At 27.6% G+C, this 23,075-nt stretch overlaps 1 protein-coding gene across 1 annotated transcript in view; it reads right to left on the bottom strand.

The window, feature by feature from the left end:
* Nucleotides 1-23,075, bottom strand: part of LOC107451503 (neuroligin-4, X-linked) — a 124,701-nt gene that overhangs the window by 8,699 nt on the left and 92,927 nt on the right. The window contains exons 5-7 of the mRNA XM_016067624.5: nucleotides 20,868-21,277; nucleotides 8,551-8,666; nucleotides 768-1,273 (exon numbers count right to left, since the gene is read on the bottom strand). Of these exons, the coding sequence (XP_015923110.1) occupies nucleotides 768-1,273; nucleotides 8,551-8,666; nucleotides 20,868-21,277 (1,032 nt within the window). The remainder of the gene's footprint in view (nucleotides 1-767; nucleotides 1,274-8,550; nucleotides 8,667-20,867; nucleotides 21,278-23,075) is intronic.

The following is a 23,075-nucleotide window of genomic DNA, read 5'->3' as shown; positions in this document are numbered from 1 at the left end:
AAATGGAAGGAAAATGTTAAAAGTTCACAATATTGTGAAATTCCAGAAATTTTTTTTTTTTTTTTTTGAATTTTAATATATTTTGGGTATTTGGCCTTTTTATGAGATTTAATTTTGTAGATATACCCTCCCATTTTTTTATTTCTGTTTTAAATTTTTAAAAAAAATCAAAAAGTATCACGCCTCTATAAAAAAAAGAAAGACTGCGAAATTTAAAAAAAAATTTAATTCTGGAAGTTGGTTTCCGAGTAATAAAGTTAAACATACCATTTTAGAAAATTTATTCAATTTAAATAAATATTTATTCTCTTAAATATTGAATGCTTTTCCAAAACTGCTAACATACTGTAAAAAATCTGGATCAATTACGGTAAAATGTACCGACACTAAAGTTGTTGGCACTGTTCATCATAAAATCCATTTTTATCGGAACATATTTCGGGACTAAGAAATCTGATGTACCGCAATTTTTGCAGCTATAGCTACGGTAAAATCACTCAATTACTTAATTAAGTATACATAACTGCTAAAACTATGGCTTAATATTTTACGGTAATAATGGATTTTAGGGTAGAACGGATTTGACACCCGAAGTTTCGGTATGTTAAATACTGTAATTAAGTTTGCAAAACAGCTGAAATTTCGTGAAATAATGTTTTGGAATGTTAATCTGTAACAAAATTATCAAATTAAAAATATGCATTTAAAAAAAAATATGTATGCATATAAAAAATTGCATTAAAATAAATTTCCTGTCTTTTTATTACCTCATAATATGTTTTATGCAATTTCTTTTCTAAACTATCCTTTTCTTTCTGATAATAGATTCCGAAAAATATGATGACATTTAGTATGAGAAGGGAACATCCCACTGCAATGGTGATAATCAGTGCAGTGGAATACACAGTTTCTTCACTTCCACTTGATTGAGTCCCATTCATTCCAGGAGAAGTCTTATCCGGCATAGTTACTACTTCGGTATCGATCTTAACCATGATGCTCACATTTTTGGAAGCAGTATCATTTGGTTGGGGCTCCAGAATCTGTACGGGTTCTTCTTCGAGAAATGGAGTGGTTAGAGCGGGATGTAGGCTGCCGGAATTGTCTCGGTGTCTAACAACTCCATCGTAGCTGTAAGGGTTGTCGTGGTCATGGAGACGATGATGTTGAATTGAAGTATTTCCATCTCCGGAATCATGTAATCGTGGGATGAGGTTGAGCCAATAGGATAAACGATGGGCGTGATAATGATCACGTATTCTGGGTTTCATTGCTGAAAGAAAAAATTATATTTAATATTTTATTAGAATTTTTTTTTCTTCTCTAATCTTTAATTTTTATATATATATATAGCATTTCGAGAGACATTTAAAAATGTTCTTCAACGGTAAATCACCCTTATTGAGGCACGATAAAAGAACGTTATAAATCCGAATACTCGAAGGCCAGAAGTGGAAAATATTCGACACTGTTCACATGTGTACGTGGCTAGGCAAGGGATGATAATGAACAGCTACGTGATCTTCTTTTTCTTCTCATTTCATTTAGTTATTTACTTTAAAGGCTATATTAAAAAATATATTTCAAAAAATAATGATTAATGGTTCTCAAAACCCTCTGTAATGAGTATCCCGCAGTAGACTGATGGCTTTTTTGCTCATTCATAACAAAGATTAGTCCACTGACAATGGATCAATCTATAGTAAAAAGTTCCAGAAAATGATTCAAACCTCTAAATCTTTGTTTTTTCCGCTCAATATGCTTGCAACATTTCGAATTCTCTATGAATGAATAAAGAAATACACAATCATGTATTCTTATCCGGTGACTCTAAGGGCGCACACACGGCGGATGTTTTGTGCGGCAACAAGGCTCGAAACCAGTACTCCCAGCTCTCCAATCAGTATTGTGCGCCACGACTTAACCAACTGCGGCGCCAGAGCGTCTTCAGTATAACATCATGAGCTTAAAAAAGTTAATATGTAGAAGGATGTGGATAAATAAATAATATATTTGTTAAAATAAGTTGGTTATTTATGAATTATGTGTAAATGTTTGCTTTGCGATTTAGTATCCTTATATTACAACATCCATTTTCACTTAGAAAACAGTCGCTATATTGAGTATCGATTGTATGTTCAAATGGATTCTACAAAGATATTTTAAGACAAACTTCAACAATTTCTTCAACAATGACCGTGAATAGACTACGATTAAAAGCTCTGGTTACGCAGTTGTTAAGGTACTAAGCTGTAATTTTGTAGGACTAGAATTCCATCTCTGATAACGTCTTAAAGTTCTCCCAGACATTCATTAAGCTTTTCTGAGAAGATGTGAATATTGACATATTACTGATCTCCAACCTCCATGAACCCTTTGACTGAAACTTTATGTGGTAAGAGTACATTAACTTTAAATAATATGAAATATAAATCAGCTGTACGCTACTATATTGGGGGAAAATAACACTTTCAGAAAATTTAGTATTATTTTTAAGTATTTTCATTCACCAAATGCTATTCATTCTTATTAAAAATGGCGTGCAATTATTTGGTTTCGCAAAAAAATTTTTTAGATCTTCTGTTACAATATCTATTTTCTACAACTCTACTTTTTTATTTCAAAATTCCAATAAAAATATTTAAAAAATATGTCTCTGTAAACAAATCCAGCAGAGTTAAAAAAGTCGTACAAGTATAACACAGACTAAGATAAATTTATATAGATAAAAGAAAAAAAACAACTTCCGTTTTCTCTTTTTCAGTAGCAGCTTTCATCCAAATAACTTTTTTGCATTGCTTTCCTTTGATAAATTGCTCAACAATGTTTGGAGCTTTATCATTTGAAACTTCTTCGAATACAAAGATGTTTCCTGAATAGGAATTGACGTCAAATAAATTAGGCAACAATGCTTAGAACAAAAGAATACGACCATTAATAACTAGTTGCTTTTTACTGCTATTTTTGTCTTTCTACATTTCATATTTGCTAATTAGGATGGAAATAAATATTTAAAGCAATATTTTATGATGAAAATGAGTAATTAATTCTTCCTCTTTTCAAAATATCTTAGTGTTTCAGTTAATAAGCTTCAATGTAATTATCTTTTAAGAACTGACGTAAATGAAAATAAAGGACACACACTAAAAGAGCTGCTTAACACTGCTTTATATTTTACATATTTTAAGAGATCTAAATGTGTAAATAAATGATGTGTCATTCTTTCTGTAAATGGTTTTCTGTTGTTAAATTTAAAACATTTCTAATCTGTTATGTTTAATTTATGTTGCTCAAATTGCAAGAGTATTGATAAAACTTTAAACTAGCACCCAACCAGAAAAAAACATATTTCTTTTCTGAAATATTACTAACATTTAAAATTATATTATGATTGTTGAAACAAGGGGAAGTTCTATAAGGCTGAGAAAATAATTAGTTGAAAATGTTAGACACAACAACAATAAGATAATAGTTTTTCTCCAATTTGATGAACACAGAGCTCGCATCAAGGGATTTAAGCAACAACCACCTGAGAAACCGATTGTGATTGAGATAATTACATAATTTCCTTTTTTTTTTAATTATACGCTTTTTTTTCATACTTTTTGTGTTTGGCAAGTTTTTTTAAACAAAAAACGCGATTGACAGCATATGATATTTTAGAAAAAATTACGAGATTTTAAAAAAATTTGTCTGCAAATAAGCTCTTTAGAATCGGCGAAGCTTCAGTAACATGATTTATTAAATTGTTAAGTTGCTTGTTAAACTCAATTTTTTCATAGAAGTAGAAAAATGTCAAAATGCACAACGTCAAGGAATAAATATATATCACGCACTAATTTGAATATGTCGTAGCGCAGTTAAAAAAAAATTACTGAAAAATGCTCTTTCCTTGAGAAAACGAAGCTTTAATAGCATAAGAGCAGTAGCTATAAGATTATTATGTTATCCATTACTCCGTTTTTCGTTTTCCTTTATTCCCTTATTCCGTACCATTTCGTTAATTTTTGTTAAGAACAGTTATTTTTTTCTACCTGCAAAATTTAAAGCTTAAACCTTTTTTAATATTTCGTTAATTTAAACCTCCTCCTGATAATACTAAGTACAAAACAGGATTTCTATAAAATTAAACTTTGTAAGTACGATAGCTTAATCTTAATTATTTTTTTAGATTAAAAGCGAAATTCATTCTTAAAAAAATCATGATTCGTTAAAAAATATTAAAGCAAAGCAAAATTCATTGAAGTTTAAAAACTTACTGATTTAATAAATGAAACTATAGAACCAAAGTGGATAAAAATAAATATATTTAAAATATTTGAACATCATAGTTCACAATGTCACCAAAGAAATGATGCGTATCGTTTTTTTCTCCCTCAGTATTTAAAACAACTTTTCAAATAAACAAACGTGAAATAAATGGTTTCTTAGTTTTTTTTCTTTTACTTATGATAAATCCTTTACTGTAGGAGAACGTTGCCCTTTGAGTTCAATGATTATAATATGGTTTTAAGTGTCTTAGAATCAGTGCAAACAAATTTGTCTGAAAAAGAAGCTATTAAAATGTTTAAAAACAAGATTTAGAAATCATTATATATTCAAATAGAGGGTGAAGAAGTTATTAAACATTTTCACACTCTTATTGAGAATTTTTTTATCACACTATAGATTTTCGCATTTCAATTAAGAAAAAAATCTTCCAAAAATAAGGTACTTTATAAATGTCAAAACTCTGCATAAAAATGCTTTGAGTTATTTGAATTTAATTTGCTTTATTAAGTGAATCAGGTGTTGAAGATAACAATAAAAATAAATACATGTTTATGTTTACATTTATATAACGAAAACATCTTAATAGATCAATTTTTTGATTTGGATGTTACTTTTTGGTGAACACTCTTTTTAAAATCGATATCACAGAAAGTTGTAATTACTTGTTTTAATGAATTTATTTATAAAGACCTTAAAAAATACTGGAATACATTTAATTAAAATACATTTTATAAAAATACATGCTATTCCTAAAGTTTAAGATTTAAATTTTTAAATCAGTTTAAATTCATAATTTAATTAGCCTCTTCTGGTCATGCAAATAGTTCGAAAGATCAAACGGACAAGAAAATGAAGTGAAGTTGGAACTCCGTAATAAACAGGGAAATTTATACGATGAATGATTTAATCGTTGTATTTATTGCTCCTGCTTGTCAATGTTTATTTCAATAAAAGGAGTGAATGCTATGTTAAAAACATTTACATTTCATTTGAATTTAATTTTACTGCTGTTGTTAAGACAAGCTGTACAGCAGCGATAGATCTAAAGTTATTCTCAATAATAGAATATTGTGTATTAAATACTTATCCAACTAATATTTTACAAATATTTGTTAACAGTATTATGTAGCATGACTGAAAAGTATCTTATCTCTAAAAGATTGGAGAAAGAGATTTTAAATGTTAAATCAAAGCATCAGATTAATCAACAGAAAATAAGTTTAACGATCTAATATAACGTTATACCCTTATACAAATTTCCAAGAGTACTTTCAATTGCAAAGAGATTACAATTAATCCCTATCGTATTGCATTCTCTTTTCAAGTAATATGTTTCAACCGGTAATCTACGTTTAAGTAAAATCCCCGTTAAATCTCACTTGTACATGGTAATGGTTAATTTACCAAATCAACTCTTTTCTGCGTTGATGCATCGTGCTTTAGTCTTAACTTAGAGATTTAGTTTCCTACAATGTTTCATACTAAAGACTACTTTAAATTTAAAATTTACAAAAGTCTACAGATATGCAATCGGTTGCAAATCACTGAGGAATTAACTTTAATCCCTCGTTACAACTTGAGAAAACACTTTTAATGCATTTGCTCTGATTATTTTGATTCTAATGACGAAATTGGATGCATTCCACTTCGTTAATTCTTTGAAAGCTTAAACACAATTTTGCAAAACAAAATAAAAAACTAAATTGCAAATTCAAATTCCTTAATCTTTTTCTGTTTGTTCCTTCTTAAGAGGTGTATTCACCTTTTATGTTAAGGAAAAGTGTTTTTATGCTGGATGATGTTACTCAACTGACGTATAGTATTACTTTCATTTATAAAATTTTAATATAAGTTTTTTTTTTCTATTTTACTCTTGCAAAAAGATTAGGTTAAAAATAAAAATTAGTTTTCTGCACCGATGCAATAAAAAATTTGTTTAACTCATTTACAAAAATAACGAAATTAAAAAAAGTACATATCTAAGGAATATAGCCAATAAGTTGTAGATTAAATTAGTTTAATTTAAATAACAAAAATAGTGCAAATACCGACAAAGCATGAATATAAAACTGCTTTATACTACGTTAAGAAAATTCTAGTTATTCAAAGAAATTTTCAGAACACTCAAGAGTACTTATTTAAATACTTATTTTCCAGATTTTGTTTTTAAAGAATGTAAGAAATTTTGCTGAAAATCAATTTCGGATTCAGGGAAATTGGACTTAAGTGTAATAATAATATATCCCAATATAGCTGCTTGCTAATTTTGATGATTGTTTAAAATTAAATTAAATTAATTGTAAGAAGTGATTGTTTTGTGTGTCTAATTGTTTTTGGAAAAATGAATTACTTAAAATTCAAGTTTAATCATTAAATCTGAAAAGAAACACCTAATTTCGTAAAAAAAATGCTTGAATTATTTTGAAAATAATAAAAATGTAATAAACAAAGAGAATTTAACAGTTTAGACATAAACAAAAAGATAATTTCCGAAAATAGTTATTTGTTAATTATAAAGTAAACTAGGTAAGATTAAAAAACACAAGTTATCTTTAGATTTTTTGCAGAATTATAAGTGGAAAATATGGAAGTTGGTTTAACTATGCATTTAAAGCTATGTTAGAACAACGAGTGAATTATCTTTTTCAAGAAGGACGAAAAAAAGTATACACATTGCGAACGCCAAATCAAAATTAAAGCAAAAAAATAAAATTAAAATATTTCTGAAATCTAGCAATTCAGAACTAAAGGAAGAGGTTGTATGAAACACAAAAACCTGTTTAAACACTTTTTTTTAAGCTTCTCTCTCTTTATTCCCATAATCAAACTGGTTTAGTATTTTATTTTTGCATTTTTCTCATTTATAATTTTTTAGATTGCAAAAGACCTTTTATTTTTTTTGCATCGTTTAAACATTGATTTGTATCACATTATGATTACCTTTTGAAATGTTTTTTAGCAATGTTTTAAAAACTGAAAAAAAATTAGTTTTTGTATCTTGCGCCCTGGATTGTTCCCCCTAAATTTCACGGTTTCCTTTCTCTAATTTTTTAACCTTACTTGTTTGTCTTTAATTATTTGTTAAATCACTTTGCGCGTGTTTACCTCATTTCTCTTTTACTTTACTGCCATGTACTTTACATTACTGTCTTCAAATACTTTTTACTGTCATTTTGTGTTTAGACACTGAAGAAAATTTTTATTTATTGAACAGACACTACAGTGCGCCCAATCATGTACCTTTACCTTTGCTTTATTATCGCTTTTTTTCGGATACAACTATTTTCAATGCTTTAATATAATTCAAATCTGCTTTTCATTCACTAACCTTAATTTCTGGGAATCATTCCATGCCTTAAATATTTCCTTTAATTCTTTTAATGATTTTAATAATACGAATTTTTGTAATGTTCTATAATCCTTTAAATTTTATTTTTTACACCTTTCTCCCTGTGTTGCTTTTCCCTATTAGGTAGCTAATTCCCTTCGTAAGTGTTTATCTTAGACACTGAAGTATATGTTTATTTACTGAATAGAAACTATTGTATATACATTCACTTACTTTTATTTCAGCTTTATTCATGTTTTTTTCTAGAAAATTTTGTATTTTTCTCCATTATATACAAGCTAAATTCAGCTATCATTTGACTCAAACTCGTTTTATTTAACACTCTTGGTACTACAAGTTCGTTAATGCGAAAAAAAGCATTTTTAAAAATCGTTTGCAGCCCTCTAATAATGTGAATTTAACGTTAACTGTGACTTATTTAAATAATATTCTTTAAGATAAATGTAAACGTGTTCTGCTTTTGTTTAAGAGTTTCATTTTAAAACGGAAATGAACTTCACGTTTACAAATCTCCAGTTTTTCTTCTTCTTTTTTTATTGATATCCTTTTTGTTCTTATTTTTTTTGGGGGGGGGGAAATAATTTCCTTTTTTTCTGGATTCTGCATATTAGAAAAATATTCCTCCTCTTTATTCTGAATAATGAATTTCCATTGCCTTTTTTTTTATATTTCGAGAAATAAGATTCTTCGAATACTTCAAAGAATACACAGTATGTATAGAAAAGTATGATAAAATAAATTTTAAAGATTTTAATCGGCAAAACAATTTTTTTCCAGTTGAATTGTTACAGTCACATCCAATTCTTAATCTAAGTCATGTAATTCGCTGTTTTCTAAATGTCTGAATCTGTTTTCTAAGTTACCTGAATCTCTTTTCCATGACAAAATTAAATGAAGTTACAAAAATTATACTTATTGATATTACTCACATATACTAATATATTTTTGATGAACTGGTTCATACAACGGCCAAACAATTCTGTCATATCTTCCTCTGATGTTATCCATGTGTACTTCTCCCCCTTGAGATATAATATTAGGATCCCTGCAAAAAAGAGAGCAATATTAAAGAAAGTACATAATTAATTAGCACACAAATGCAAAATTAATTATTTAATTTTTCTTTTACAAGTTTTCTTAAATATTTTGCAACCGATGTCACTGTTCTATATTTACGCACTCTTCTATAATACTATGTTCTATATATCGCACTAGAGCAGCACAATGAGCCACTGCGATGATCAGAGAAATATCTCTGTGGATGATCTGAAGTCATGCTCTCACAGCTTTGATCATCAGTGGAGAGGATGACATTCCTATGTTGGTATAGCCCGATGACCTGCGCACGAAGTCGAGCACATTACGGTAGCACTAGCGTTTTAATAGAGACCCATAGAGTGTAACTCGGTCAATAAGCAGGCTGATCAAAGTGGTCACCCACTAGCTCACTGATCGCAGACTTCGATGTTGTACTGGGAAACGCGTCTTTTCTATCAGACCAATGAAGGACATTTTGAAGCACAAATGATGTTTTTCTATGATCAAATTTTTTCTCCATATTCTTTTGGCAACATAAAGAATAATTATTCACAAAAAGAAATAAAAAATAATGTTATATTTAATTGCAAATTAAATGCTTAAAAATTATATATATATATATATATATATATATATATATATATATATATATATATATATATATATATATTAGTTCAAAATGTAGATGAAGCAAAGGAAGGATTTTTGCAAACAAATTATTTGAGTGCTCCTCACACTATTGTATTAATATATTTTGCTTTGGCTATATTGATACAATAACAAAAAGCACTCTTTTTTGCAGATATAATCATGTGGGCTGATGAAAAGATTATATCTTTTATTTTCCAGTTTTTTTTTTAAAAAATTTCATCCTTTTTTCTCTTAATTCGTTGTTTGTTATTTTTCTCATTATTATTCCTCCCCTTATTCATGTGTCTATAACTTTTCTTTGTTTTATCTACATTTTGAATTTATCTAATCAGTTCTGTTTACTTGCAGCTTATGCGCAATAAATGAAACTTATTGTTTTTCTTAACTTTCTTCGTATTTTTTTGTATTTATTTATTTTGTTGCATATATATATATATATATATATATATATATATATATATATATATATATATATATATATATATATATATATATATATATATATATATATATATATATATATATATATATATTATAATATAATAATTAATTTACAAGTAGTTCTCAATTTGTATGCTCATTAAATATTACAATACAACTGTTCTTAAATAATATTACTGAAATGCAAATATTCTATAGCTAAAATATTTTATTATTTAAACTATTACTAACTATATAACTATGAAAATGGCACATACACAATATGTTACGTAATTTACAGTATATTGTATGGTATATCATATTCACGTGCAATTCAAAAAACGACGTAAGTGCTTCACGATTGATTCCGAGTAAAGTGATTTGACAATTATTTTTCTTCTATTGCTAATGCTATAAACGCTGAAATAGAATTTCAAAAAACTGATAAAACAAACTTTACTTTTGAAAAAAAGAATTTAATATGTAGCTTACTAAACAAAGATGTCAAATATATGAAAATCTCATTTTAAAATTTTTGTCGCTTACGTTGATTTTTCAATTACAAGGAAGCATAGGTCTCATGATATGGAAAATATCTTCAGATCCACTCATGCCATCATTTACTTTTGTTTATTTGCAATGATACTATTTATACCATTATTAAATTACTGTCTGATAAGTACTAACTTGCTTACAATTTACATTAATAATCGTGTTAATACAAAATATATAGTAAAATAACTTTCACAGTTAATTAGGTTTAAAAATTATTCAACACAAGCATTATCGGTTTTCGAAATCAAACGGAAAGATTGCTAGGTAGCTAACGAACTTTTCTTCCAAAATTTAAAAATATTTTTAATTAGTCAAAAAAATTACATATAGTTTTAACTTCAAATGTCACACTTTATAAATAATTAATTTACGTCTTGAAATGTATAAAATGAATATGAAATTAAGCGTATATAATTAAATTTTAGTTGGGTAATTTAAATATTCTGTTTATTCATTTGCATTCAAAGTAAAATTACCATTCATGTAAAGGCATTTCTAGTAAAAAGACATAATTCTGTTAATTAAACCAATACATGCCATATTAATACCAATTTTTTGGCAATTTTACCAATCGTTAACGTAACGGTTTCCTCGAAAGTCTAGTTTTCAAAATAAAATTCTTATTATCACAAATTTTGTGCAAATGCAATAACGAAAAATGTTTTATAATGGCCAAAAACACTTATAAAATGGTTCATAATGGCTAATAAATGGTTTTTATGTTATGCTCTAAAATATCACAATAAAATTACTGAATTTTTTGTCAGAACTCTCACTTATTTTATAATTTATTTAGTATTTTTAACTTTTTGATGTATCTTTAATTATTTATTTATCGGCATAGATGCCTACAGGCTTACGTGCTTAGTTACATAATTACGGCATACAAGCATTTTATCAAGTAGAATGATAGTACAATTTAGAGGAGAACTAGAACAGCATAAAGATACATTCATGATTACCATAGTATTCGAACCCACTGCTTCTATGCTACATGAACGGTTAGGGTCTATTAACAAAATCATAGGTTGATAAACAAAAACATTTTTCTCTTTTATAATTTTATAGACTTATCTAAGGATTTTAAAAACTCTGTAAATTGGGTGAACATCAGCCATGGTTTTTTTTTTTTGCTTTTTATTTAATCGTTAAGATCTTTAAGTTTTTAAGACATCCTTGCCCTTCTGATAAAAAATGGCTTCAATTTGTCAGTTCCATTAATATTAAATAATAGCAAAACCTCAATCAACATTTTGCGTTTTTTTCCAGACCAAAGCATTTAGCATACCTATAGAAATTTTTTTGTTAGGGCAAAAGTCATATAATAATCCCGTTTCGTCAGCGTTGCAATTGTTTGGTTATGAATACCCTACAATCAGATTGAACAATTTTTCCGTCCCAATCTTATGTTAGACCTTCATTTAAACAAACCGTCTCTCCGCACACTATTTTTTGCACTATATCGCATCTTTTGTTAAGACTGTAAATACAATCAGTAGATGCAAGAAAGTCCGTTACATTATGCTTTTCGGTAAGTTGACGAGATTTTCTTTGATTAGAGATCCACTAGTCATTATATTCCTTTGCACAAATGACGTTATACCGTTCAACTTAGTCACACTCGGGAACAGAGAGAGGTGTGGCTTTAAATGGCTTTCTGATTTTCGACGATTTCTTATCACACCGCAGTCTGCAGCTGCTTTTTCAATTCTTCTTTGTTGTTTAACAGCTAGAGCTCATGTTGATTTAGTAATTTTAAGATGTTCTGAAACATTTTGTGGTTCAATTTATATGCCATATTCTCGTGAAATGTTATGCTTCTTCGAAAAACGTTTTTCGTTTCTAACTATCTGTCATCTTTTGTAAAGTTTCAGAAATCAAATATTCTGCAAAACCGGACGCTGGATGCACCTCACTTCTCTGCATTGTGAAGTGCGGAGAGATAAGAAAAGAACTTCTTGTTCTTATCAAGTGCAAAGTGACAGCTGGCACTCATTATTCATCTGCACCTGTAAGGTCTGTGCTGCAGTCTCCCAGGCAGTCTCTCACTCTTTCCTCCCCCCATTCCTTCCTCCCCCACTTTTTTCACTCTACCCAATTCCAAAGTTTTCTATGGAAAATAGCAAAAAATAAAAAATTATTGGGGAAAAAAATTCATCAGAACAGTGTTTATTATTTTTTAAATGTTTATTTTTTTTGCCCTAGCTTTAATCGGGGTGGGGGGGGGGGATAAATCTTTGAATCATGAAACATGGTAAATACGAGTACGATCATTTTTGAAATTACTATTTTATTTATATAAATGTACTTTAAGAAAGTTGATACTCTTAGAATATTTTTTTTATGGCGGGCACTTGGAACTATTGTCCATTGGCCACAGAAAATGACAGAACTGCTTACTCTCTTTTTGTTACCCAGTGGGCACCTGTGACGAAGCCACAGGCGGTGGAGCAGCGTCGTCCACGTCGCACTACCACAATCCGTTTATAGGGCGGGTCACATTCACACATAAAGGTGAAAGGACATAGAACATAGATAGAGAGAAAGAAGCATCCATGCCTTTTCCGGAATTCGAACCCAGAACCTTTCTGATGCAAGGACAGTTCCCTGTCCCCTTTACTTGCCGGTCGGCTCTTCTTAGAATATATTAATACATGTTATGTCATTTTACTTATTCCAAAATAAAAATTTATCCTGTTAAATCTATCTTACAAGCAACTATAGACGAACAAGAACGCAACTTAACCATAAAGTAATAACTATATAGAATTATTCATTATTAATGCATAATTCTTCTTAATTTTACTGCTAAAATGTAGTAGACGAAGTATTTCCTTCATTCTTCACTAATTTAATTTTATATTTCCACTCTCTCGGATTAATATTTTCGAAAGAATGAACAAAAAACTCCTCTAATATATAAAGAGAGAGAGAGAGAGAGAGATATTAATTTCAGTGACCTGTTTTCGTTTAGTTTTGTTTCAAATACTGAATTGCTCATACAAAAGAGCGGAAATAAAAGATTGTTACAAAATGAATCCATAAAAAGATAATCTTTTTTCAACACTAAATTATTATTCCTTCAGTAATTATTGGCAGACATTTTCGGTCAATATCGGACAGACAAAATCGGGAATACTTAATAGCTCGAGAAGTATTTGTGGTGTTTAACATTATCATAGTATGTAGGTTTAAAGGTTTAGCAGATTTAATAAAAACAGAAAGTTAAAACAAAGGAAGCCGCATTTTTTCCTCAATTGTTGTTTCATTTTTAGTGTAGACGACAGCAGCGTGCAAAACGTGGTGCCACCTAAGAACTTCTAATATATTCTTTTGTACATTAAACAATTCTTATATATTGTTGATTATTGAGAGTTAAAAAGAGTTCACAGTTAAAAATTGAAGAGTAGGATCAAAAATACAAACTAAAGCTTTTATTACGATTTTATTAGGAACAAAATATAATGCAGATAGAGGACATGAAAACAAATGCAATTAAAATAACGTATTCTTTAATGCGATATTTTTTTTGAGCATTTGGTTTTATAATTACATTATTTATCTCTTAAAGCTCTTTTTTTAATTTTCCACCTGAGAAAAATAAAAGAAAAATCCATTTGCATACTTAACACGCTTTCTTCAGAACATCTTTTTAAACTGATGATAATAAATTAAAAGTAAACATCCATAAGAAACATTTTTTTTGCGTTTAGTGCGTGGATTACAAATTTTCCATTTATTTTCTTTGTTAAATTCGTATGTAATTATTGTTTTCCTAAGTTATTTAGATAAGTATATTATGATAGCAAAATAATTCGAAACTACTTTAATTTTTTATGCTTTTTGTATACGTCCTTCTTCTACTCTATAAATTTGTTATGCTTTTCTGCGAAAGGTATGTAAGATTTTACTTGTTCTTGTCTAAATTTGTATGCTCATTCTTCATCATTTATACACACACTTATATATATATATATATATATATATATATATATATATATATATATATATATATATATATATATATATATATATATATATATATATATATATATATATATATATATATATATATATATACCTCCCTAAAATAATGGAAGAGACCAATTTAAATTATTGATTTTTTTTAAAATTCTCAAGAAATACTTAAATAATTATTTTGTAAGTATAGAGACGCTTTGTTCATGCTATTTTTTAAGCTTAGCAATAATACTGATAGTTCTCAGAGTCTTCAAAGACCTATAATAAATTACGAATGAGAACAATTATTTTGAACACTCTATGGCAGAAAATCAGGCAAAAAGCATGTAATTTGTATGGATTATTTAGGTTGTTATTTTTAATAACTGCATAAAGTTTCGTAAGCCTAGAGTGCACATTTATGGAAATATGGACATTTTTTATAGGAAATCAATTTTTTCGCCTTATGTTTTTTTTGTTATAACTTCATAAATATTCAATAAAATTTAAAAAATAAATGGAGGAATTTTAAATTAATTACGAAACTAGTGATCTAGTTTAAAAAAAATCGTTAAAAACGGCGCAATATATAAGTATTTAAATTAATTCTTTTATATAATGAGTGTGCAGAAAAAAATTAAAAGAAGTTTTTCCTCATTTGTAGAGATTCGTACTGGGAAACTAATTATAAAAGCTTTATTTGAATATCTTAACAATTTAAGAAGCTAACGATAAAGGGTTAAGTGGATATTTGTGGATAATGGGTTATCCACAAATTTCATCTTGTACTATTAAACAAGATTTATTAAAAATGAGACCGGCATTGTGAGGTATCACCCTCATAAATGTTTGTTTTCTTTTGCATGTTTACTTTCTGTATGTCACCAAAGCTTAGTTTTCAGATGATTATTGTAAGGTATTATCATTTGTTATTAAATTTTGTAGTATGATAAAAAATGAAATTTATGAAAAACCCATGATCATTTTAAGCTTTTTTTTTAAAGTATAAAAAATAGTTAGAAATATGCTTCTAATTTTTATATTTTCAGATACTCAAATCAAATTCTTCTCAGTAGTTGCTAAATACCATTCACTACAAAATTATGAATAAACTTTTCAAATTTTTTTTCAGTGCTGCACTTGTACTAGCTTAAATATATTATAAAAACACTAGCTAATATAATCATAACGTTTCTATCAGTTTTTAATGAATTTTTTCATCTCTTATAAAACAGTTCATATTTCTATAAATATTTACTCTATGTTTACGAAACTTTACGAAGCTATTGAAAAACAACAAATAAAGTAATAGATACAAGTTACAAGCTTATTGCTTGATATTCTGGCATAGTGTGTTCAAAAATACTTTTTTCTTCCTTCGTAATTTATTGCAGGTCTTTCAAACCTCCGAATGCTTTAAATTTTGTTGCTGTAAATGACCGAAAACTGTGAATGACCAAAATTCGTGGTTGTTGACTTTCACCGGCAAATGTTGACGCTCACATAGTCGCTTTAATAAATGTCAGAAATATATACTATTCCTAGTTAAGGGCCACAGCCCGGTATACATTTGCGCGTTAAGTACTACATCAATGTTTTTTTAAGTTCAAGTTTTAAATATGTACTGCTTTATAAGAAATGAAAAAACTCATTTAAAACTACAAACGTTATGATTATATTAGCTAGTGCTTTTATAATATATTTAAACTAGTGCATGTGCAGCACTGAAAAAAAATTTAAAAGTTTATTCATAATTTTGTAGTGAATGGTATTTAGCAAATACTGAAAAAAATTTGATTTGAATATCTGAAAAATTTAAAAATTAGAAGCATATTTCTAACTAGTTTTTATACTTTTAGAAAAAAAGAGCTTAAAATGGTCATGGGTTTTTCACAAATTTTATTTTTTATCATACCACAAAATTAATAACAAATGATAATACCTTACAATAATCGTCTGGAAACTAAACTTTGGTGACATACAGAAAGTAAACATGCAAAAGAAAACAAACATTTATGGGGGTGATACCTCACAATGCCGGTCTCATTTTTAATAAATCTTGTTTAATAGTACCAGATGATATTTGTGGATAAACCGTTATCCACAAATATCCACTTAACCACTTATCGTTAACTTCTTAAATTGTTAAGATATACGAATAAAGCTTTTATAGTTAGTTTCCAAATACGAATCTCAACAAAATGATGAAAAACCTTTTTTAATTTTTTCTGCACATCCATTGTATAAAAGAATTAACTTAAATACATATATTGAGCAGTTCTGAACGATTTTTTTTTTAAAATTGTAAATCACTAGTTTCGTAATTAATTTAAATTTCGTAATTAATTTAAATAAGTTCAAAATGAAGATAAAAAAAGGAAAATTACAGACATATGTAAATAAGCGGAAAAAGAAAAATAATTATCAAAAAAAAATAACAAGCAGCTGGAGAGGAAAAAAAAGGGATAAATTTTTTTTTAAAAAACTGGAAAATATATCTTCATTTTGAACTTATCTTATGAGTTCTATTTACTTGCAACTTATGCGCAACAAGTGAAACTTATTGTTTTTCGTAATTTTCTTCGCGTTTTTTTTGTATTTATTTATTTTGCTACATATATATATATATATATATATATATATTAAACCAAATAAAAAAATTTGCACCGATTATGATTGCAACTATTGCAGTTATGATGCATAATGAGACACAATAAACTGTTGAAAAATGCAAAGAAATTTGCTCTTTAAAATTCAAAACATTTCTCAAAAGAAAAGAATTGTTTTTAATGAACTTACCAAAATATTTTACCTGAAATATTTAAGGGTTTTGAAATACAAAAGAAAGTTATTTATTTTACTTCTTAATATGAGGAATATCTTGTGTGAGGTGAAATATTTATACTAATATCTCTAATTATACTATTAATCAGTTACATTTCATTAAGAAAGTAGTTGTTTTTATATTTAGGACAAACATCATTAATACAATAAATTCAAAAATACTATATTTAATCACCTTTTTTTAATTTTTCAGAAAAAACTGATACAAATATTTTTAAATAATATGTCATATGACATTGATAACTTAAAATTACTGATATTCTGTTTTAAAAATCACACAACTTTGAAAATGTAGCTTATTCATCTTCTAACATTCATTATATTAACTGCATTAAAACTAATAGATTGATGAACACGAATTTTATCATATTTACTAATTTTATCATATTTTCTTTCTTTTCACATATTTACTCATAAAAAGTTTCAATTTTTTTCGCATTAAAAGCAAATTATTGTAGTCATAAACGCAAATCAATTGTCAGAATTAGTACTTACAAAAGTATTAAAAGTTTTAAAGATATAATAGTTTATTTTAAAAATAAAGCATTTTTGAACATGTTTTTCATTTATTTCTGCTCAGAACAGCGCTCAGATTCAATAATTTAATAATTAAATAAAGGCTTTTATAATCTCGAGAAATTGTTTGTGGAAAATTTAAGCCTTTCCTATCTAAGCACATCGTGAATATCATAGTTTGTTTAAAGTAATGAAGACGTTAGAGGACGTTAAATCTTGTTAAGAAAAGCAATGATAAATATTATTGCATTTGCAAGTTTAAAAAATCATCTTAACAATATTTTCTCTCTTCAAAAAGGGACTATTTTCAGCTTCCAAGCACGTGTAACTATTAACTGTTTGTTTTTTTTGTCTTTTTTCAATTTCATTTTCTTTCAGAAAATCAAATTTATTGTTAGTTCTTTTTACTTAGAAGAGATAAAACAAAATTCAAAATTGTGTATTTAATTTATAAATTTTGTATTTTAATGCTAATCCTATACTTTCAAAAACTATCTGGAATATTAATAATATAATAGCTTTCTTGAAAAAAATAAATAAAGAAAGATAAAAAAAGAAAGATAAAAAGAAAGAAAAATAGAAAGAAACGTAAAATGAAAGAAATAATATAAATAATATATCGTTAAGTATTCATCGTATTTAATTTTTTCATCGTATTTAATTTAAGTTCATTTCAAAATGAAAGCTTTCACATTTTTAATGCATTTCCTTGGGGCAAACATAGCTATTCCTCGTCTTTTTTTTGTGAGAAAAAATGTAGTTCAGATATAAAATCACTGGACATAAAAATATCTCAAGAAAAGCAATGAGAAATGTTATTTCGTGAGCAAGTTAAAAAGCCTATCTTAAAAATATCTCCCTTTCCCTATAAAACATGTACTCAAATTTTGTACATAAAATTATATTTTTTTTTAGATTTACCCAATTGCATTTTATTTGAGAAATTAAAGTTTATTTACACCTAAAAGCGACGCCATTAGTAGCACAAAATTAAAAGTTCCATTTTTAATCAATAGTTTTAACTTTTTAAAATGTTAATCCTATCCATTCAAGAACTATTTAGAATATAAATGATGTAATAGATTTTTTTGAATAAATAAACAATGTAACTCAACATGCATCGTATTTTTCTTCTTCAAAGAACTGTACTCAGATTCACCAATTTTGTTTCAAAATGAAAGCTTTCAAAATCTTAAGACATTTCTTCGGGGCAAATATAAGCATTTATCCTCTAGGCCCATCGTATATATAATATTTTGTTTGAAAAAAATGAAGCAGAGAAACAAATTCACTGGACGTGAAAACTTCTCAAGAAAGGCAATGAGAAATATTATTCCATTTGCAAGTTAAAAGGCTCATCTTAAAAATATCTTCCCTCGCCTAAACAAAGCCTATCTTCAAATTCTGATTACTGAGCAGAAAATAAGAGGTTCAATCGAAACTGAATTGAAAAAAAAATCAAAAAGAAGAGACTTTATCCGACAGACAGAGAAAAAAAAAGCATAAATGCTCCCTTATTTTCTAAGTCTGTATTCAGCGATAGAGAAAAATTCTCATTCTGCTACAATCGGAAGAAACAAAATGATCATTACTATTCAAAGAATGTGAAAGGTTGAAGTAAGGGTTTCTTTATTTGAAGCAATGAATTCAGAACTGATTTTTTTCGTCTTCCGAAAATTTTCTTTCTTTAACTTTTTATTATTTCTGAATTTGAAGTCCACGTATTATTCATTGTTTTTCTCGAGAAGTACGTCTGAATTTCTGAATGACTATTATTTGTCGCATCTCCGAAAGTTTACACATTTTCTTAATGAAACATTTTTGAGATGGATTTTCTTAAAAAAAGAACGCTTAGTAATATTTTCTTCATTCAAAAATTTCAAAGGAATTTAAGTGGAGTTTCAAAAGATTAAAAGGAACCGCTTTTATCTTTGAATTTCCATCTGGAAAATAAATAGCTACTGATTGTTTATTTGGATATTTTGTATTTCTTTGGCTCTTAAGTTATTTGATTTTCAAAATTAAGATTCGCGAGTTTATGAATAATTTTGAAAATAAATGATTCAAATACTTAAGGGCTTTATTAGTTAATTTTTCTATTTTTTTTCTATAAGTTAAAATAAAAAGCAAAGCAGCATTTATATTTCAGTTTCGGATTTGAGAAAAGTAAAAATCCTTTTTTTCCCATGGTACACTTAATTTTAAAATAAGCTTAATTTAGTTTCTATAATTGAAATCTAATTACCCCTTTTGATGTTCATTTCAGCGTTTTTGATACCTAGTTTACAACTAATACATTTTTGATACCTTTTTTGTAACTTTTTAAATTGTGGCACTCAAGTTTGTTTATTTGAAATTTTGAGTATTTTTATTTCAGAGAGTAAATTCATTTTTGTAATTGTGTATTTATAATCTCATTTTGAATTTAATTTTCATTAATATTTTTCATGCACTTTTTACTTGTTTTTCTTATAAATGAAAAAAATTTCAATGAATGTTTTTATTTATCTGTTTCTAGATGTTGTTTATTAGTTTCAAATTTATTTATTTAACTAATTATATTTTTTGCTATAATTCATTATACTTAAAATGATATGATTGATTCTTTTATAATTTCCAAACACAAATGTAATAGTTCTTTGAATCATTTCATTATCTATTCATTTTTAGAAACTGATTTTAAATTATTTGTTTATTACGAAAATTATTTATATCTATCCATGATCTATTTTTATTTATTCATGAAACTTTCTCTGACATTTAGCAAACTTTCAGAAATATAATTAAGGCGAATAAAGTGATATCGAAAGAATTAGATACATTAATTAAAGAATTATTTGCTCTTCGGAAATCGCATTTTTTTTTTAAAAAAAAGGGCTTGTGATAGTGTTATTGTTTATTATTTATTTGATTAGACAATGAAAAATTCAGTCCAGGATGCAAAAAGGGGAATAAGATAAAATTTTACTGTAATATTAGTGAGCTTAGACTTTGCTAAAAACATTAATTTACTTTTCATTTAACTTTAAAATCCGCAATTCAAAAAACTATTTTTAAAGTACATACAGAAAACGTTGTATTGAAAACAAACTAAATTTCAAACCAACTGTAGGAGTATAGAAACTGTTTAAAAATGTGCATATTTTGATGCAATGATTGATAAAAAGTGAAGAACAGGTGTGAAAATAAAAGCACGAATTTCAAACCCTGAAGACTCCTTTTTAATATTCTTAAACGTACTAGCAATTAATGCATCACTTACCCAAATTTTGCAAAGTTGGTCCAATAAGTGATTGTAATTTCAGACAGTGTTACTTCAGCTCTGGTGTAGTTTGTTGAAAAATGAGATAATGTATCCACTAAAGGAGCTCCAAACACGTAAGCCAAATCTTCACCTGTAATACAGCCAAGTCGAGAAGCATAATCCCCATATTCAGATTGATGACTGAAAATATAGAAATATGTCTTCTTGCCACTTCCAATGGGTTGTAAGGAGGGCATTGGGTATGAATCTTCCCTGGGTATGCCACCGCTATGAAATGTGCCTGATCTGATGACAGGGGCTACAACTAATGCATCTCCTAATGCGTCGGCAGTACCATCAAAAATATCCATTGCCTGCAGATAAGATCTTGACCAATCCATGTATTCATTAACGACAGTCAAAAATATCTAAAAAGTAAACGATGAAAAATGTTAAACTAAATTAACAAATTATTTTCAGTAAATGAAAGGGCATTGACTTTAGCTACTTTTTTTTAAATATACAGAGAGAAACAATGCTAAAATTTGCCACTGGAAAGGGAAATAGGGTGCGCTAGGACAAACTACTTACGCCAAAGAATGGTTTATATATACATTTCTCGGAAAAAATGGTTAAGTAACAATTTATATAACAGTCTAATAACAATAAGTAAAATGTTATTCAAACTGTCAACAGGGAGAGAAACCGTTTATTAACTGGTTTCAAATAATATGGTTAAACAACCAGAATTATATCGCACAAACTTGGCCCACCTAATGAAGTCATTGAATTCCTTGCAGTGCGTAAATGTTAGAGTCGAGAGGGCTAGTCTGTCAATATCGACAGAATGGGAGCCTCGAATTCCAACATTGACACTACAATATTTCATCTTTTCTGTTCAACACATGAGGAGTTTCCAGTTTCCTATATTCCTCAATTTGTGACCCTGAGTTAAAATAATACGATGCTCTCATTCACCCTTAGATGGCAGCACCTTAAATCTGCTAAGCTAACTCCAGTGACGAGTTTTTTTTTCTTTTCGGTTTTGAAACCATGCTGGTTGCGAATGTTTAAATATTTAAAAAAGTGTATAATCTGTTTATTGTTTTTTAATCATACCAGTTGTAATCGATTTCACAACCATAAAGGTAAAAAATGTTCGTTGCAGTAAACTTTACTGTTAATTAGATAGACTGCTGCCGGTATGAAAATTTCTATAGTGAAGAGTTTAAAGATTCCTGACACTTTAAGACCGACTGCAGTTCTGGTGCCAACTCGGGCTGAAATGCCGATGAGCAACTCCTAAATGTCTTTTGTGATGCTTCCAGTAAGAAATAAAAGCAAGGTTGATTAAGAGACACGAAAAGACGGTTTCATGTATCAAACACCCTGTCACGATTTGCCCTTTGATTTAAAAACCCATTTATTATGAATGTTGTTTGTTTTGAGAATTTCTATCCTCACACCATTCTGTTGTGATCATTAGTTCTCTCATTCCACTCTCTGCATGCTTATTTGATCTATGTATAGTTTAAGGAAACACGTTAAATGATAAATAAGTTTTTATCCATAAAAAGGATAAAACATTGTTTTTATTTCAGTTATGTAAAAAAGTTTGATAATCAAAATAACTGGATGATCAAAATAACATCTGTCTATAGGGAGAAATAGTTGAAAGCAAAATATATCTGTAATTTTGGTAAAAGTTTCCAAGAAGAAAGCAACGTAAAGTACACAGAACAAACAAAATAATAAATAGTTAAGAACTAACTATTTGGTAACTATTTCAAACTACATTTACTTACGTTTCCTACTTCACTTTCTGTTTAATATAATTGAATACAAAGAAAAATCTTGTCTTTAAGTCAGTATACATTTATTTTCAAAAGTGAATGTAATTTATTAGAAATATTAGACGTTTACTCAATTAAGCTCTCTTTATATTTATTTGAATAAAGAGCGATTTTATTATAAAATTAATTTCAAAAATTTATTGATGTATGTTCAGAAGCTTAAATAAACAGAGTTTGCGTTTGATTTTTGTGTTTAAACTTGTGTTAACTTTGATATATTTAAATTTATGTAATGTTTTTTTTTCATTATTAAAACAATTTTTAGCAACTATTCAACATTTAAAAAAAACATGTTAAAATTTAAACATAAATACATGCAATTTAATACAGTTATTAAAAGTATAGATTTCTAAATGGGTAATGGCCTGAAATA

The sequence above is a fragment of the Parasteatoda tepidariorum genome, chromosome 2 (assembly GCF_982258835.1).
Source record: "Parasteatoda tepidariorum strain Cologne lab strain chromosome 2, Ptep-v5.0, whole genome shotgun sequence".
NCBI classification, from domain to species: domain Eukaryota; kingdom Metazoa; phylum Arthropoda; class Arachnida; order Araneae; family Theridiidae; genus Parasteatoda; species Parasteatoda tepidariorum.
Note: the sequence above shows the minus strand (reverse complement) of the source record. Positions and strands in the feature narration are given on the sequence as shown.